The following is a 20,464-nucleotide window of genomic DNA, read 5'->3' as shown; positions in this document are numbered from 1 at the left end:
TAAAGAAGCTTTTGTAGAATAAAGTACTGTTATTTTAAAGTTAGTGAGTTTTTATACTTTTTATGCAGAAATATTTTTTTTTTTAACACAAAAATTCTTGTGACGTCAAGCTCGCTTTTAAATTGAGTGAAACAGCCGTGGAGTGTTTAAAAATTAATAATAATTTTTATTTTTTAGATGTCTTACTAGATTCGAAAATATTTTTATTCGAAAACATTTTATCAAGTTAGTTTGTTTTAATCTGGACAAAAGTATGAAATTCGACTTACGAATTCAAATTACTAACAAATATACAAAATACATTTCAGAATATATGTAGTAGGTTGGTTTTTTAAATCAGTCAGTGTTGTAGATGTAGTAGATCGAATAATCAATCAATTAAAAGTTTATTAAAAATAGAGATTGAATATCACCATTTTGTTTTTAGTTATGCTTTTATAATAGGAAACCTATAGTCAATTAAATTAACAGTTTGATTTTTTAAAGACTAATAATTTGGACTAATTTGAAGTCCTTTTTTTAGCAGCAAATTAGTCCTTTTTTTACTGAAGCCCCTGGCAGCAGACTATTTTAATGTGACATTACATGCTTATCTAAACAAGCATATATATATATATATATATATATATATATATATATATATATATATATATATATATATATATATATATATATATATACATTTTGTATAATATCCAACTTTTCAAAATTTAAGTTATGATTATTCAAAATATTTTAATGAAATTTTTTTATTTTGTTACCCCGTTACCCCTACCTTATTTTATAAAGTTATTAAAAAAAAATTTTATTTTTTTAAAATTTACTAATTAAAAAAATAATATGAAGCAAAAATGTTTCCTGTTGAAAAAACTAAAAAAATGGTAATGTTTCCGGTGGAATAAACTAAAGCAGCTACAAAATGATATGAGTTAAGTTTTTATATTTTTATGATATATTACCTAAAAATAAACATTACAATAACAAACAAGTTTAAACAAGTTTTTTATGATATGGTTAAAACAAAATATTAAAAAAAAATAATTCACAGTCAATTCTGCAATCTTTGAAGATAGTTGTGTACTTTAGCCAATTAAAGTTATAAAAAAATTAATATGGCGAGAAATAAATACATTATTTTTACAAGAAATTGCATAGTTAGTGATTATAATAAAGGATTAACTCAAAAAGAATTAAGTGAAAAGTATAATATTAATAAATCTGTAATATCAAGATTAATAAAAAAAAATTTATTCAACTGGTAATGTAAAAGTAAATCATAAGGGCCGTCCACAAAAAACAACAACCCGTGAAGATAAATTAATTGTTAAACAAATAAAAAAATGTCCTGCAATTTCATCCACTGAAGTTTTAAGGAACTTAGAGTTTAATTTAACATTAAGAACCATCAGAAATAGAGCTCTAGAGGCTAAATTACCAAGTCGGCGGCCAGCTTGTAAGCCAGTCATATCTAAAAAAAATCGACTAACAAGGATAAATTTTGCCAAAACTTATGGGAAATGGACTCTGCAACAATGGAAAACTGTACTTTTTTACGACAAATCCAAATAGAATTTATTTAAATTTGATGGTATGACACATGTTAGACAACCAAGTGGGACAAGACTATTGCCTAAATACTGCAACTTGACAGTAAAACATGGAGGTGGGACTGTGATCGCGTAGGGATGTTTTTCATGGAGTGGAGCAGGATCTATTGTGAAAGTAAATAATAAAATGAATCGTTTTCAATATAAAGAAATTTCAGAAACAAAAATATTATTATATGCTGAGGAGGAGATGCCCATTCGTCGGAGATTTCAACATGCCCGGGGTCCTAAGCATACATCAGTATTCGTGACAAAATGGATCGAAGATAATAAAAATGAATTAATAAAATGGTCCGCTCAATCCCTGGATTTAAATCCGATAGAGAATTTATGGGAAATTGCAACAAAAAAAAAGATTAAGAGGGCGCAGATTTTCCAACCAAAATCAGTTATTCGAGGCCATTGAAAGAGAGTGGGTGCAGATTCCAAAAGAAAACATTGAGAACTTGATAAAATCAATGCCAAAACGTTATGAAGATGTAATTAAAAGCAAGGGTTACTCTGCAAAATATTAATTTTTTTATTTTTTACATAATGATTTATTTAATTTTATCTATAATAAAAAGTTGCTTAAATTTTTCCCAGTTTCCTATCATTTAGAAAAAAACGGGTTTTTTTTTTTTTTTGTATTTAATACATTATAAAAATATAATAATTTTCAGGTAACCTATGTTTTTGTTATAATAAAAATTAAATTTATTTTTGATATTATAAAAAAATAATGAGTTTCTTAATAAAAGTATGATTTTATAACCTGAGTTGCTTTAGTTTTTTTCAATACTGTATATATATATATATACATATGTATATATATATATATATATATATATATATATATATATATATATATATATATATATATATATATATATATTTATAATTGTGTTTGTGTGACTGCTATAAAAATCCTGCGAATAGTTGATTATTAATGTGATATATATGTGATCAGTTAAAATCAATATTTATTTATTTTTATTTCAATTTATTTGCATTTAAATAAAAATAAAGAAAGGTAATACTGGTAATTTGAGAATTACTCTTATGTAACACCAAGTTCAAAACAGTAAACAGTAAACAATAAATATATTATTAGTATTATTAATAACAAATATATTATCATCTCAGGATTTTTAGTATAATATGTAATGCATTATTAGAAAAAACTTTTTTATATGCAATTATTTTGATGCGATAAAAAATTTTAAAACAACAATTTAACATAACAAAGCAAGACTGCACAAAACATCCATGTATGTACGTGTTCGCATGCACACATACATGCATGGATGTGAACACACGCATACAAATATCTATGTTCGTTTTATTTCATGAAAAAAAACTTGAATTTGTTATCAAAATTTGAATGAAAAAGTAAGATTTTTTAATTTTAATTATAGATATGGTGTTGGGTGAGGGAAGCTAGCATCAAATTGAATACTTATATTCTAATTCAAAATCCAATTTTAAGCCATTAATTTATCTATCAATCTAGCTATCAAGCTATCTTTTTAGTATCTTAAATTGTAATTTACAGTTTAAAAATGTAATAGCTCTGGTTAAATAGATTATTGTCTGATTTAAACATATTGAAACATTTGTTTCATTTTTTTTTTTTGAAACATTTGTTTCATTTTATGATAATTATTCTGGTAGCATGCCCTAAGGCATGCATACATATCGAAATTGCAAAAAATAATTTATCTTGAATATCTGATTTAGATAATAGTCTCGGAATTAGGAATTTAGGATTTATCTCGAAATTATTGGAGAGGAAATCTCGAAATTTTTTTAGAAATTTCAACTTAATCAAGATTTTGAAATCAAAATCTTGATTAAGAAATAGCTTAATCAAGATTTTGATTTCAGAAAAAGAAGTATAAAATGAAGCAAAAATGAAAGAAAAGAATGCTGCCCAATGCCAAACCCTCAATCGATGTAGCAGCACTCCTTTGCGGCAGCAAGCTATAAGATAGTTGATAAATGTACTGAAGCCCCTGGCAGCAGGCTATTTATTATGACTCATTGCCAAAGCAATGAGTCAAAATAAACTTATTTAAAATGTCATAATTATGAAAACAATACATTATCATCAAAAAAATCCCAGATGAAACTCAATCAAACTAACAGGTTAATCGAATTATTCTGTTTTTATATGGTTTTCGAGATTTTTGTTTTCATTAATTTAATTTATTTTTTTGATCTTAGTTTTGTCAAATCATTTTCAATATTAATGAATGTTTTTTTTAATTTTGGTCAGATAAAATTCGAGATAAATTCATTTTGCCATATAGGCATGCTTTCCCAAATATACTTCACAAGAACCTGAAGAATACTATATTGTATTCGTATTTTAATTTCAGAAAAGTAATTAATGGTTGTCATTCGCAAGAATTTAGTCATTGTTGGTGATCATGATTGTGATAAAACTTTCTTATTAACAACTTGCTACCATGTCTTTTCAAAAGATCAATTTCCTAATTTTACAATTTACGTGCCTACAGTTTTTAACAATTATGTTGCCGATATTGAAGTAGATTCTAAACAGGTTGAATTAGCATTATATGATACAGCTGGTCAAGAAGATTTTGACCGTCTACGTCCTCTTTCGTACCAAAATATGGATGTAATATTACTGTGCTTTTCAATTGGTTCACCAAATAGTTTTGAAAACATTCTTAAAAAATGGATACCTGAAATGAAGCACTTTTGTCCGAATGTCCCATTCGTACTTGTTGGCGTCAAAAAAGATTTACGTAATGATTCAAACACAATTTATGAGCTCGCAAAAATGAAGCAGGAACCAGTTAAGATTGAACAAGGTTGTGAGTTGGCTGAGAAAATCAATGCATTTAGCTATTTGGAATGCTCTGCAAAATTAAAAGACGGTGTACGTGAGGTGTTTGAAACTGCAACACGTGCTGCTCTTCAAGTTAAAAAGAAAGAAGCCAAAGAATGTAATATCTTGTAAAATCTAAATGCTTAATTTCAATGTAATAAAAAAACTAGTTTTTTATAAATAAAAAGCTGGCTAGCTATATGAGAATAGCTATTTCATCACTTATGTTCATTTTATCAGTTTTAGGTAGCCTTTTTTTAAAAAAGTTCTTTCGTACCTACTTTAGAATTTTTAAAAGTAACTTATTTGAATTACACACTTTTTTTTTAAGCAGAAATCTATTATATGTTAAATCTATATATTATATATATTATATTAAATCTATTATAATCTATTTTTCATCAGGTTGTTTGTCGATCAGGATAAAGCAAATAACTTTTTTTTTAACAAAAATCATTAAATGTATAAGCCATATGAGTTTGCTACAACTTTTTATTATTTCTAAACAATGAAATCAAATAAAGTCTTATCATTTTCGAAACGACAGCATTCGATGTGGGTTTTTTGTATAGCTTTTTCACGAGGGTTTCTGACTAAAGGTAAATTTTTTCAACCATTAACGGGTTTGCGTGCAAAAAGACGTAAACCTGTTTAGGTGCAAACTCATCGCAGAAACTGGCATAAGTACACCTAACATTGTTACAAACGGCATATGTTAGCGTAGACTACTGAGAGTAGCTAAGGCTGTTTTTTCAATCTATCGCTTCAATTTTCTTATTCCCTTTAATAACGTTAAATTTTTCCGGTCTTCACTATAAACAAGTTTAGATATTTAAAAGTTGGCGTGCCATAAAAATTTAAATAAGTTACTTGAGGTAACTACAAAAGTTATTGAAAATCTTTTTGTTAGCTATTATTACTTATTATGTTATAGCTCATTGTAGTCATTATTTTTTTGGATTTTATAAAATATGTAAAACTCTGCACCTTTTTAAGATGTAGTTGAGAACTTGAAAGTCGTAATTAAGAAGAGTAAGATGTAATTGAGAAATACAACATGTAATTTAGAAGTCGCAATATATAATAAAGAAACACAACTTGTAATTAAGAAATTTTAAAATGTAATTGAGAAACCCAACGTGTAAATAAGAAATCGCAATATGTAATTTGAAAAACAAAAGTTCTAATTCTAATAAAGAAATCGTAATATTTAAATGAGAATACATTATTTGTAATTGCGAACTCAATGAAGCTTAAAGGTCATTTTAAAAGATCTTCTTGGGCATGCATTTTGATAAGTTAATAATATCAAATTTAGCATTTGTATGCACCAGCAATACAGTAATACAGTAATGGAATTAAAAGATCGTTGTGTTATTTTTCAATACACTATGAATAGAAAGTCTGTTATTAAATTGAATCCGTGCAAGTATTTATTTCACTAAACTTGTTTACAATCACTTCTGGAACAACCAGAATCACCTTGTCCAATTGTAGACATGAAATACATACAACTGAACAAGTTGAAAGGAAACATTATGTTTTATCTTCATCGAATGATAGAAGAAGAGTAATTTAATGTGCTGAGCGAAACGACGATTGGGTGACTCTGGCGCAAACTTTAGGTGTCAAATATAAGACAGCAAACAATTGGGTCCGCAGTGGAAATTTAATCTTTATAGGAAGAAGTGGTTTTAAACCAAAAAAATTGCCGATAATCAAATTGAAGAAACACCAACATGGATTAGCGTCAGCACAACCACAGTTGCCAAATACCTTGAAGGCAGACTATTTTCATCTAAAAAAGTGCACAAGGAGCCTACTAGAATGAATAGTAATGAAAACAAACAAAAAAGAGTTGAATATGTTAGGAACATTAACGAACTCACCACAAATGGTCATCATACGCAAAAGGTGCAAACATACATTTGATTGCAGTTATATCAACAACAAACGTCGTCATGATGGAAACTCGCAGACGATCATTTAAAGCAGTTCTTGTAACGAGTGGATGTTGGTTTTGTTTAACCAGTGAATTACATCCGAGAATCGCTTAGAGGATTCAGTCGTTGTAACAAACAATCCTCCATGTCACGCTGGTTTGGAAAGGGTTTTCAAAAATTCACCGACTCAGTTGTTGCGATTAGGACCCTACATCCCAATGTTAAACACAGTGGAAGCTATCTGATCCAAAATAAAAATAAACGTTAAAAATGTTATTCGCATTGTACCTGTATTCGGTGCTGGGATTATGGAACAACGAATACAGTATTTAGAAAGAAATGTTACTTCGGCAAAAAAAACAATAATCGGAGGTGATTGTACACGCGCTGTACTACATACAACCACGCATTACGCAACAATTTTAAATATGGAAGACGTCCATGTTGGTTCTTAACTGAATATTGCAATGATTTTTAATGACGTTGTTTAAATTTAAATTTTAAATTCTTATGTAAACAAATTATTTGTGTTTTATTTATTATTTATCTGAAATTTCAATTAAATTTTTCACAGACAAAAATAAAAGAAAGTTTTAATTGACACCCAATAGGATTTTTACAGTTTCCGCTTAAACCTCAAATGCCTTTTTCATGACTTTTTATATTTTATTGATATTACATTATTATTTCCAGCCTTAAGTTACAAAGTATATTACAAAATTCAAAATACAAAGAACTTTGTATTCTTTATACTTTTCTCAATTAAAACTTTTATCTTCTCAATTACATCTTACGATTTCTTATTTACAAATTTTGTGTTCTAAATTACATCTTACGTTTCTTAATTACAATTTTCATCTTCTCAATTACATCTTACGTTTCTTAATTACAACTTTCATCTTCTCAATTACATCTTACGTTTCTTAATTACAACTTTCAAGTTCTCAATTACATCTTGAAAAGGTGTAGATTTCTTTAGAAATTTTGTTGATATATATTTTTATTATTTTAGTTATCATTTAAAAAATGAATTTTAGTTATGAAAAAGTTTAATAAGATTAATTTAAAGTTATTTATTAAAGTTAATTATTATATTGTTTACAATTGTACGTGTATTGTATTTAATCAAAAATGTTTGATTAAGTTTGCCCCGCTCATTCTACGTAAAGCGGGGTGTTTTACGGAACACAGTGGGATAGTTACATACAAAAGGGATCATCAAAATTATTTTTTTAATACCTGCACAAAGCTATTACTATTTTCAAAAAAATTATATATTAAAGTATGTATGTGTAAAATTTTACATAATTTTGATCTGTAGATTCAAGAAACTTAATTTAGTTTAAGGAGAAGTAGCCACTTGCGCCTCGCTCTCCTCCCTCCTCCTCTAAGTTTTTTTATAAGGTCAAATTAGTAACTTTTAAGAAAAAATCATAATAAATAGGCTGTCTTTTTAACTAATATTTTTGAAGCTGTTTGTATTATGCGAATAAAAAATATTATCATCTATTACTGCGATATACATCTATTAGTGCGTTCTACATCTATTACTGCGATATACATCTATTACTGCGATCTACCTGTTACCTACTGTAAGTAGGTAGCATTTTTTGGTTCTGAGGCATAACAGAACAGAAAAAAGATTTTTTTTTTTTTTTTTTTAAATAGATAAAAACTTTAAAGTATAATCATAACAAAGATTTTTATTTTATATAAAATTAAGGAGTTAAATTATATAATTTAAGCTTGATTATTAACCAAGCAATGCTTGGTTTATCATGTTCAAATTTTACTAACTAATTTGAAGTTGTCAACCATTCAAAAGCAACATGAATTAACAGCAACTTAATTATAATTCCGAAAATCCGACTTAAATTTGCTAAAAGTTCTTTCTATTACTCCAGTGAAAGAGAAATAAAATAAACAATTGTAGTTTTCTAGCTTCACTAGAGTTAAAATACTGTATTATTTTCCAATATTTTTTTATATTTTAGCCCTACTTTCACAACTGCATTAAATTTTTTTTAAAAACCCTTAACTAAAACTAGTCTCGTAGACCTTTCCATAAGTGTATGTCTGGGAAAAAATTAAAACTGGTTCTATGAAAATTTTTTGGAAGATCACCCATTATATTTCTTTTAAATTACATTTTTGACTAAAAAATTTTAACTTTGTATCCAGGACCGGGTTATTTACTTCTTTGCCTCCCGTCATTTTAGGCCTTCTGGCCCCTATTTGCCTCCTAAATTCAAGTTTAACAGCGATTAAAAATAACAAAAATCTTTATAATTGTTGCTATGGAAACAATGCGCTACGGCTTTCTTATGTATTTTCTTTTTGTATTAAAACAAAAGTCTAGCGTTATTTCTTATTAAAAAAACGGTGCAATTTGTATAGTTTTAAAACACATTTCTGCATTTTAAGCTCGCAAATGTAGAGATTACATTTTCTAGGTTAATTAAATCCAATCCGGCTTTCTATTTGAATAATAGAAAGGTCTGAAAGACGTTCTATTTGAATAATAGAAAGATCTGAAAGACGTTCTTGACCCATTAAAAAAATTAATGAATAGAAAACTATATGTAACTTTAAAAATTGGAAAATGTACGAGTCTGCTATTAATCAAGATTGTTATTGTTAAAGATAAATTTATAAAGAGTTCTTTGTATCCTAACTTTTTTTTATGTTGTATATATACCTTTTGTTGAGCGATGAGCACTTTTGATCCTTTTCAATGTTGAAAAATAAATGTTCTCTAGAACAGTTCGTTGCAGTAGTGGTCAAGAAGATTTAAAGAGCTACTTCAATGTTAAAAAATTTTGATTCAAGGTTCTTATATCTTTAAAAGATCCAGAGCTGAAGGTTTTCATTAGCCTTTTTCATTGTTTATCACAGTTGGAATAAAAGCTCCAAAATGAAAACATTTGTTCAAAGTGAGAGTTAAAACCAGTTGGATATTGGTCAACAAGTTTTTGTGCACTGCAAGAAATCTCCGAGATATTCGTACAGCGGAGATTCGCAAGAAAACCGAGTAGAGAGCAATTTTGAGCAGCCGTTGCTTTCTGAGTAAGGTCGTCGTTAAGATCAAGAAAAGCTGCCAGTATAGAAAATATTTGTGAATAAGTATGCACAATCTCAAATGAAATATATTTTTATTTAACTTCTTAAATAAATCTTAATTAACTTGTAAAAAGAACAACCCTTTTCAATGACTAAACAAGTATCATCAAGAGCTGACCAACGAGTTTGTGAAAGAGTCTTGGGAACCGAAACGCGTGTTCCAGTAGGGAATTTTAACTTTAAGACATCCCATTGATAAGATCAGAAAAAAAAGTTATAAATTTCTCGAAGAAAGCTAAAGAAATTAACAGTAGCTTCGTTGGATTCCGTATGACTGGCCACGGAAATTTGATTTGAAAAGTTGGTCTTATACAAAATTAACTTTGTATGCAATTACCTATATATATATATATATATATATATATATATATATATATATATATATATATATATATATATATATATATATATATATATATATATATATATATATATATATATATATATATATATATATATATATATATATATATATATATATATATATATATATATGTTTATTATTATTTAACTAAACAAATATTATGTAACTACTTACAATATTCTAGGTTAGAAATGGTTAAATTAATATATACTGCAGTTCGCGGCTGTTTCAAAGTGGATATATGGCTTTTTGTTTTTTTTAAATAGTTACTTAAAGGGGTGTTACTAAAACTTGTATAACTTTTGAAATATTAAAGATAAATTCGTTCTGTAAAAAGAATATGAACACCAAGTAAATGTTTTATATTTTAACATTCAATGAAATAATCAATTCTGATTTTTAAGTAATAGCGCAAAATGACGAACTTGATTGAATTTTGAAATTTTTATCAAAAATAATCAGAAAAATTATATTTCTGTTGACTTAAATGTAATATAAACATAGTTTGGGATCGTCCATAAATTACGCAACGCAAAATTTATTTAAAAAATATAAGTAGGAGATCATTTTGCTCTTTTGCGCGGCGGTTTTGCTGGACTTAAAAGCTCGTTTATATACTTGGTTTAATAAAAGACTCTGCAATGGAAAACTTTTCATCCTTTGTCTTTTGTCTAAAAGTTTAATTTCGCGTCACGTTAAGTTATGGACGATCCCTAAGACTAATTTTTAAAACATGTAAACTTAAATTACACCGAGTGTGAACTGAAACAGGCGCTACAATAGGCAGGAAAAAAAATCGCAAAATATTACAAAAAAGTTAAAAAAACAAACAATAAGTTTTGAATTATTTTTGCTTTTAACTTTTTATTTTTTTATTTTTTTTGTTCTTTTAACAATATTTTCTGGAAAAATGTCGTTGTACATAATATATGAAAACACGGCAACTCAACGAAGGATCGTAAGATCCTGTCACCGAGAACCATTTAACAATACAATAATGATAAATCAATTATTTAAAAAAATATAAAATGAAAAGTAAATAATGTTTAAAAAACCTACATACAAATAAGATAAGGTATCTCAATTATAAAACACCGTTTAACAAAACATTAACAAAACAATAAAAAATAAAATAAAATATTTTAATTTACATTTATATAAACTTATAAAAGAGAAACGAGATCAGAAAAACTCGAATATATTATCACTTATATATCATTTATTTCAAATAAAAGTGGTTTTTCATGAGTATAACAATCTTTAAAGTGTATTAGTCGTGCTTGATGCTTCTGTTGCCGATAAAGAGAATCTAATTGACTTTTTTTAGCACTAACCCATGCGATATTTGAATAATTTAGATGACATTGGGCAAGTGAGCAATAAAGTTGAATTAATGCGTGTCTATTTACAAAACTTCTTGCTTTGTATAATACTCCAATATTTTTTGAAACTTTGTTGCGCAAGGTTTCAATATGATTTTTCCACGTAAGGTTTTCATCAATAAGAACACCAAGAAATAGTATAACTTTTGATTGTTTTATTTGAATATTATCTATATATATTTGAGGCATACCATTTGGTAAAAGATGTTTTTTGGATTTTGGATAAAATAGAGTCCATTTAGTTTTTTCTATGTTAATTGATAACTTATTTGACTTTAACCATTTTGAAACTTTAATTAGCTCCACGTTCATGTCATTAAATAGTGTTATGATTTTATTGCTAGACAGAAAAATGTTTGTGCCATCAGCAAACATTACTGTTTTTAAATTTGAGACATTATAAAGATCATTAATATAAATGAGAAAAAGAAGCGGTTCTAGTATAGACCCTTGGGGGACACCACATGTTATATTTAGTAAACTTGTAGTAGAGGATACATCAATTTGCACAAACTGTTTAAGATCGCTTAAATAACTCTTAAGTAATTTTAGAAAATTACCACAGATTCCATAATTTTTTAGTTTTTTAATAAGAATCTTATGATTTATTGTATTGAAGACTTTTGATAGATCAATGAATACTCCAAGAGTAAATTGTGATTTCTCAAACAAATCTGCAATGTCAGATGAAGCACTGCGTGTTCAGCGGAATAATTTTTTTTAAACCCATATTGGGTTGTATTTAGTATTTTATTTATAGAAAGATGATCATAAATTTTATTGTAAAGGACCTTTTCAAAAATCTTTGAAAAACCAGAATGTATGGTTATTAGTTATATTTGATAAATAACCTCCCCCCCCCCCCCCCCACCTTCCTTTAAATATTGGTGTAACTTTGGCTACCTTTAAGTTGATCAGGAAATATACCTTAATTTATTGAACAACTAAAGACCTGAAAAAGTATAGTTTTTATGATGTCGTAAGAACCGATTATAATGTTACCATTTATTTAAACTGGGCCTATCGCTTTATTGATTTTTAGCACTTTGTAAGTACATTCAAACTCTTTAATGGAAAGTTCAAAGTTGTTATAGGATTTATGGGAAGAAAAATCATTTAATGTGTTAGTTGGAATATTTTTTGCTAAACTTGGACCAATAGTTACAAAGAAGTTGTTATTTTGATTTGCTATCTTTTTAGGATTATATAAAAAATCATCATTGTTTAATAAATTTTGGTAAGTTGCATGTCTTAATTTTATGATTGCCAGTAATTTTATTTAAAATTTGCCATGTGGGTTTAGTATTATTTTTAAAAAATATTGTCTAATAAATTAATAAAAAAAATGTCTAATAAATTTGAGTAGTACTTTTTTTTTTTTTTGACTTTTAAAAAGTTTTACATGATTTTTATAAACTTCCTTATTCTTATCTGTTTTTGTCTTTAAATACTTGATAAACAATTTTTGTTTAACTTTAGAAGATTTCCTGAGTTCTTTAGTAATCCATGGTGACTTTAAGCTTTTTTGTTTAAGTTTACTTTGTATTATAGGAAGTTTGCATCATAAACTTCATAGAATGTTTTAAAGAATGAGTTGTAAACCACATTTGCTTCCGACAAAAAATTTATATGTTTCTAATGTAGTAATGATAGTTGTTCATTAAATGATGCAATATTTACTTTACTGAAACAGCGTTTTATGATAACTTGTTTAATTATTGGTAATTGCTCAATATCAGTATTTATTGAAAAGAAAATAGGAAAATGATCTGAGACATCATTTTTAATTAACCCCTTTTTAAGAGATTCATTTTAAGTGTCTGTTGTCATAATATTATCTATTAAGGATACTGACTTTAAAGTTACTCTTGTTTGTTTATTGATTAACGGAATTGCACCGTTTTCAAATAAACCATTATAAAAACCATTAATTTTAGAACTTACGTGATACTTTAATGCGTCTAAATTTATGTCACCAATTATATAGTTTAATTTCTTTTCTATTGTACATTTTTTTTATAAGATCAGTAATTAAAAAGGACTTGAAACTATTTATGGCACCAGATGGTGGGTTATAAAAGCAATTTAAAAGTATATTTTTAGTTTTTTAGGCTAAAATTTTAATTGTTAGAACCTCTTTATCGGCATCAAAAATGTCAGGCCTATTTATAAACCGCATTCCTTCACTTACATAAAAAAGTACTCCACCTCCTCGTTTTTTTTGTTTAGCGTGCTAAAGATACAGGATGAAAACCTGGCTGGTGATGATTCGAGTTAGATTTCATCAAAACTACATTAAGTTTTCTGTTTAACTACATTTTCTGGCATATAACGTTAAAAATATTTAAATTTCCTCAATATTATTCTTAAAATTTTCAAAATTCTTTTTTAAACTTCTTATGTTAAATTGTATCACATTTAAGCGATCTCGCTCAAGAAATTATTTTAGTTCATTGTTATAAAAATAAGAGCATTTGTTTAACAAAGCACCTTCTTCACTAAATTAAATTGAATCAGTTTCATTGTTTATTGTTTGGAAAAAATCAAAAGAATTTAACTCAAAATTGTTTACATGTTTTGAGTCCATTTTTTAGTTTTTAAATATAGAACTAAAAGAATTTCGGTTAGAATTTAAACATAAGATGAATGTAAATTTTATATTCGTTTAAAAATATCAAATTAATAATTTGAAGAAAAAAAAAAAAAAAACATTCCGTAAAAAATTAAGTATAAGAAAAAATTTATACTTGGCGATTTTTTGCGTCAAATTTCTTTTCTGCCCATTCACGAATGATAAGTTTGTCGTAGGAGATAAACACATACTTTCCTTGTTCTCTTTCTTTTAACATTTCAATTCTTAAATCTTTTCGTATTTGAATAGTTTCGTAACAGAAATCTTCATTAATATAAATGTTCATTCCTTTAAGCCTTGCAGATCTCTTCATTATATCTATCTTACCTTTATAGTTTAGGAGTTTTAAATTCATTGTTCTATTTTTTTAGCATCTCTTGGTCCGGTTCTATGTGCTCGTTCAATTTTAACATCTTTGATTTCAAGTGGCTCCTCAAATAGTTTTAAAACTTTTAATTCACTTTCTTCCCAGCTTTCAAGCTCACTTTCTTTTATTCCATTTATCCTTAGATTATTTCTTCTCGATCAATCCTCTATTTCCCTTAACTTGTTATTTATTTTATTTACAGCGCTTTTATCTTTTACGATTACTTACTTTCTTTGTTTGCTCTTTTACTTTTTCAAATTATGATACAACTATTTCATCGTTTATATGAATAAATTTTTTGACATCATTTTCTAAAGACGATATCTTTTGATTAGAAATTTCATAAGCTTTTGAAATACTAACAATTTTAGTTGAACTATTTATAATGTCTGTTTCAAGTTTGTTAAATCTTTTGGTAATAATTTTTAAATTTGCAGTCGTAATTGCAGTAAAACTTTTTTCTAATTCTTTTAATAGCTTATGATTTTCTTCAACTACCGTGTTTTTTTGTTTTTCCAAAAGTAAGTTAATTTCTCTTTACTTTCTATTGTAAGATCCCTTTTTTGAAAATTTTCAAATTTTAAAAAAATTTAAAAATTTCTTGGCACTTAGATCGATATTAATACTTTTCTGTTGAAAAATAACATACATTTTTTATAAACATACATAATAATATAGGCAATTTAAATAATTGGATTTTATTTAAATAATTTTTTTTTTGTTAATATACAGTTAATACAGTTATACAGTTAATATATGATATGTACTTTAAGTAGTAAACGATCTTTGTACATGCAATTGATACTAGTTTTATTTCCATTCCATAACGAAAATACTTTTTATAATCTGACTGAATTCCAATGCTAAATAAAATAATCCGCGAAACTTGGTTTTCAATTATTTATAACTTGAAACATTTGTTTTCTTAAAATTCATTAGATAGTGGTTTGGGGCGTAATGATTAAATTCTGCGTAACCGCTCTAAAATGTAAACAAAAATTTACGAGAAAAATCTAAAAAAAAATTGTTGCTAAACATGCTAAGTTTGAAAACATATTGAAAATATTTGGTAACATAGCTAGAAGTACAGAAAATGATTTTTTGATTTTCATATTTATATAGGATTGAATTATTGTATTACTAATGTATTACTAGTTTTGCGGACATTTAAAAAATACAACGCTTTTTGTTTAAAAGAAATAAAAACAAAAATATAATTGCTTTAAAAACTAACTTTTTGTGAAAAAATTACCAATGTCCGCGTAAATATGGATAGAACAAACATTCATTAAAAAGTGTTCCAAATTTCAACTATCAAGCATGGGATCATCCATTAATGATGTCAGTAAATATAGGGGGAGGGAGTGCTGGAAAGCTTGACACTAATTGACAATGGGGAGGGGGTGTTGAGGCCAAAATGATGTCAATTTAAATTATTATTTTAGTTTTAATGAGCAGATTTTAACGGTATTTACATCTACTAAATGGTATAGAAATGATGTTTTGTTTGTAGGGAAATTAATGATGTTTTGTTTGTAGGGGAATTAATATTAAATATGCGGGGAATTTGATATTATATTTTATTAAATTATTTATAACATTATATTATAAATTAATATAATAAGTTTCCCAGAACATTAAATAAATAACAACTACTAACGTAAAATAAAAATTACTATCGTTTTATTAATATATTACCATTTGACTGCGGGTCAAATTATGTTAGAAATAATAACTCTTTCTATATAAAATTCACAATCGTTATTCGCTTCCTAGCGGATTATAAAATGTGGTTCAAAGTAAACTCATAAATTTGTCATTTTTTGAAATTAAATTGTCGTTACTTCAAATACGAAACTGTAGTTGCTCTCTAGTTGATTGTAAAACGTGATGCAATGCAAACACATAAAGTCTGTTGAAAATTCGAAACGCTAATTTCTCCCAAGCGCACAGTGATTTAGAAACACTTGAAATTTGGCCAAAATATAGTTTTTTGAGTAGCGAAATTTAAACAATGTGTTAAGCTAACTATTTTCTACAGTTTCTAATATTTCTAACGGTATAAAAATATTAGTACTGAAATAATAGATTTAATTGTTAGTTTTTGTTTGAAAATGACCAAAAACAGCTCTTTTTTATCGTTAAAATTTTATCATTATTAAAACTTAATTTTCTCCCTAAATACAAAACCTTTGTATTTAGTATTAGCTTTTACATCGTTAATTATTTTATAAAATCAGCTTTTTAAAACCACATTATTTCAAAATGGGGCAAGTTGGGGCAGCTAACTTTTATAGTTTCTAACAGAATGATACAAACTCTCTTTAAAAAAAAATTGGCTTTGTGAAGGAAGTCTAAGGTAAAAAGTCCTAGCACCATAAAAATCAGTTTAAACTCATAAAAATTGCACTTTTTAAATGCATTTTTTATAAGATGTATCAATACATATTGACATTTTTTTATAATTTAAGATAAATTTATCTATTATCTTTGTATACAATGAAAATTAAAATGAAAGGTTTTGTATTTAGGGAGAAAATTAAGTTTTAATAATGATAAAATTTTAACGATAAAAAAGAGCTGTTTTTGGTCATTTTCAAACAAAAACTAACAATTGATTCTATTATTTCAGTACTAATATTTTTATACCGTTAGAAATATTAGAAACTGTAGAAAATAGTTAGCTTAACACATTGTTTAAATTTCGCTACTCAAAAAACTATATTTTGGCCAAATTTCAAGTGTCTCTAAATCACTGTGTTGCGGGTTGAAGAAACTCTTTTAAAAAGCTTGCGCTAACGATGAGCAAAATCATTATTCTGATTGTGATGTAAAAAATACTAATAAATCAATATTAAAATATGGATAAAACTGCATTACTTAACTTATTGATGGTCTTGTTTGAAAATGCTCATCCCGATGAAAAAAAGGCTAATATCCAGAAAGAAGTCCATAGTATATGGAATTCATTAAAAGAAGAGAAACTGGTGCATAAGCATCTTGAATCAAGAGTAATCTATTTAATCAATTTATTTAATGAAAAGGCAATGAAGTTCAAGAGCAAGCAATTATTATTTTGGGCCAATACTCCAAAACAGTCTGCCCCCACGTATACTCCACTTGAATCTGACAAGAATTCCTCACAGTTTGTTGAGCCCACCAATGAGCAATATGTTATTGATGATCAACAAAGTGCATTAACTTTAAGTTTGTTGACCACGAAAAATTAAAAAAATGCAAGAACAGTGGCTCAAGTTTGACTCAATTCTGAGATTGCAGATTTAAATTGTAAAGTTGCTGGACTGAAGACTAGAAAGAGAAGTGGATTCATTGCTGAAGCTGAAGAGGATGATTTGAAAAAGAAAAAGAAGAAACTAGCTCATCTATGTAAAGAACTGGCCAAAAAAAAGTATGATCAAGCTCAACAGAAGAAAACTAGAGAACTGAAAAAAGCTAGAATGGAGGAAATCTGCTTGGAGTATCCAGAAGTCAAAGAAAAACTAAAAATCAGAAAGAAACCTGGTCGACCGTCATTAGAAGTAGATCAACTTCTTCTTTTGAAGGTGATTATGGATATTGCTCTCTATGGTTCGTCCGATTAATTTAGATTTTTCTACTTTCTTTTCAAAGTTCAAACAGAAACAGGTACCTCTCCTTTCTTTTGTTATAGGTGCTAACTATTTATATTTTTTACTGTTCTTCCATTATTTATATTTTTTACTGTTCTTCCATATTTTTCATTAATGTAGATAAAAACTCAATATTATGGATGTTGTTAATAATGTTCAAACTGGGGATAATGTTGAGGATTTGAATGGTGAAAATATTAGTGAAAATGGTAACAATTTAATTGACGTGGAAGATGAGAATACAAGTAGTACTGTTAATGGAAGAAAGAGGAAAAAAACTTCTGATGTTTGGAAATCTTTTGAAGAGGTGTCTGAAACTGATAAAAATGATACAATAATTTATAAGGTGAAGTGCAAAGGATGTCTTCAGTCTTGGCAAAAACAAAAATCTGGAGCTACAACACAACTAAAAAGACACATAGGCTTATGCATACCATGAGATATTTATTGCACATGAGTATCCCTTTAATATGATTGAACACAAGTGGTTTAACATCTTTGCAAAGGCTTTGAATTATAAGTACCAAAAGGTGTCAAGAGTTACCCTCAAATCTGATTGTGTCAAGGTGTATCAAACTGAAAAGGACAAGTTAAAGAACATGTTGAAAAATGTTAGTAGGGTGTGTTTAACTTCAGACAACTGGACTTCAAATCAAACAGTTGGGTATATTTGTGTCACTATTCATTTTGTTTATAAAGATTGGATATTAAAAAGTTTTATCCTAAACTTTTGTGAATTAGAGCCCCCTCACACTTGAGTTCTTATCGCTGATTGTATTGCCAAATGTATGGAATTATGGGAAATAGAAGAAAAGGTTCAATCAATAACTGTTGACAATGCAAGTTCAAATGATGTAGCAGCTACTTGCTTGAAAAACAATTTAGTTTCACGAAATAAGCTCCATTTCAAATCTCAAATATTTCATGTTCGTTGTGCTGCACATATATTAAAACTTTTGGTGCAAGATGGGATAAAAGAGATTGCTTTTGCTATTGAAAGTATTAGAGAAACAGTGAAGTATTTATAGAAATCTCCTGCTCGTTTATATAAATTTGGAACAACGAACAAGGGGTTGCGACTTGATGCCTCAACACGTTGGAACTCCATTTATACGATGTTAGAGCATATTCTGCCATTTAAACTTGTTTTGAAAGAATATGCTGTAAGGGATGCTAACTACGAATGGTTGCCTTCTGATGAGAATTGGATTAAAGCTGAAAAAATATGCAAGTTTTTTTCGGCGTTTAATACAACATCTAAGCTAATTTCAGGAACCAAATATCCAACAGCAAATTAAATCTTATTCAAGTTTGGAGTGTGAAATACATGTTGAACACACATCTTGCAAGTGATAATGAGTACATGAGGAAAATGGCAGCAACTATGTCTAGTAAATTTGACAAATATTGGGGTGATTGCAACATGTTGATGTCGATTGCTTCTGTCTTGGATCCTCGTAACAAAATGGAGTTTTTGAAGTTCATTTTTCCTCAACTGTACAATGTTGTAGATAGTCAAGATCATCTCAAGAAGGTTATGGAAGTGCTCAAAGAGTTGTACCAAACATATGTTAGTAAAAGTGAGACAACGGGATCAAAAGATACAACCATTAAGGATAAAAAACAATTTTCCTCAAATTTGCAGCAAGTTATTGACTTTGAGCAGTTTTGCGACACAAATTCAGTAGCTGAAAAGACTGAGTTGGAACTTTATCTTGAGGAAAAGCGTTTCAAATGTGAACCGTCAACCCACTTTACTTTTGATGTACTAGGTTGGTGGAAGGTGCATAGCATTAATAAACCAATCCTCTCAATGATGGCACGAATACTTTCAATTCCACTAACATCAGTTGCTTCAGAATCTGCATTTAGCGGAGGATGTAGAGTGCTTGATTCAATTAGAAGTTCATTATCACCTGAAACAGTGGAAGCTTTGGTTTGTTGTGCAAGTTGTTTGAAAGATAATAGTCAAGAGAAAAAGGTAATGTTATTCTCTTAGTCATTTTTATGATATCTTTTTTAATTCAAGTTTTAATATCAACTAATTTTGTAGGTTGATCTTGAAGAAAAAAATTTGAATGTTGTTATTCCAACGGTTCTTAATTCTACTATATGAAAAGGTAAATAATTAAGGTTCTAATTATGTTTTTTATGTAGAATGATATCTCCTTTCAAATTCCAATTATTTTTTATATTTAATTATCTAGATTCATTCTCATGCAAGTTTGTTGTAAATTTCAGATTTTCAGCGCACTTTTGAGGTTCAACTTCAAGAGAATTAGAGGAAGGCTTTTTATCTTGTTTCATCCAATGCAATGAGAGCATGACTTATACTTGTGAAAATGTAATTTGAACTATTAGAGTGCAGTGTTTAATAGGAATTATTATGTTTGTGAGAGTTTACATTATGTTTGAACTTTGAACATTAAGTTTGAACATTGAACTATTAGATTTAACTTTTATTTTGAACTATTAGATTTGTGGGATCTTATTTCATTATGTTGTTTATTTGCATGTTTAATAGACTGTAGGATTGCTTAGGTTGTTTGTTGATTTGGACTTGCATTATTTACAGACGAGCCTT

General features: G+C 27.5%; 1 protein-coding gene and 1 long non-coding RNA gene across 2 annotated transcripts; both read left to right on the top strand.

The window, feature by feature from the left end:
- Window positions 1–3,967: 3,967 nt before the first annotated feature.
- LOC136086482 (ras-like GTP-binding protein Rho1) lies at window positions 3,968–4,610 on the top strand. Its single transcript, XM_065808774.1, has one exon. It carries the CDS (start codon window positions 3,979–3,981, stop codon window positions 4,573–4,575), a length of 597 nt encoding a protein of 198 aa, XP_065664846.1. The 5' UTR covers window positions 3,968–3,978; the 3' UTR covers window positions 4,576–4,610.
- A 15,221-nt stretch (window positions 4,611–19,831) lies between these two features.
- On the top strand, window positions 19,832–20,118 carry LOC136086481 (uncharacterized). The gene is made up of 3 exons (XR_010641360.1): window positions 19,832–19,861; window positions 19,934–20,000; window positions 20,088–20,118. It is a non-coding gene; the product is annotated as an uncharacterized LOC136086481 (long non-coding RNA).
- The last annotated feature ends 346 nt before the right edge of the window (window positions 20,119–20,464 follow it).

This window comes from Hydra vulgaris, chromosome 10 (assembly GCF_038396675.1).
Source record: "Hydra vulgaris chromosome 10, alternate assembly HydraT2T_AEP".
Lineage (NCBI taxonomy): Eukaryota > Metazoa > Cnidaria > Hydrozoa > Anthoathecata > Hydridae > Hydra > Hydra vulgaris.
This window is presented reverse-complemented; position numbering and strand designations above follow the sequence as displayed.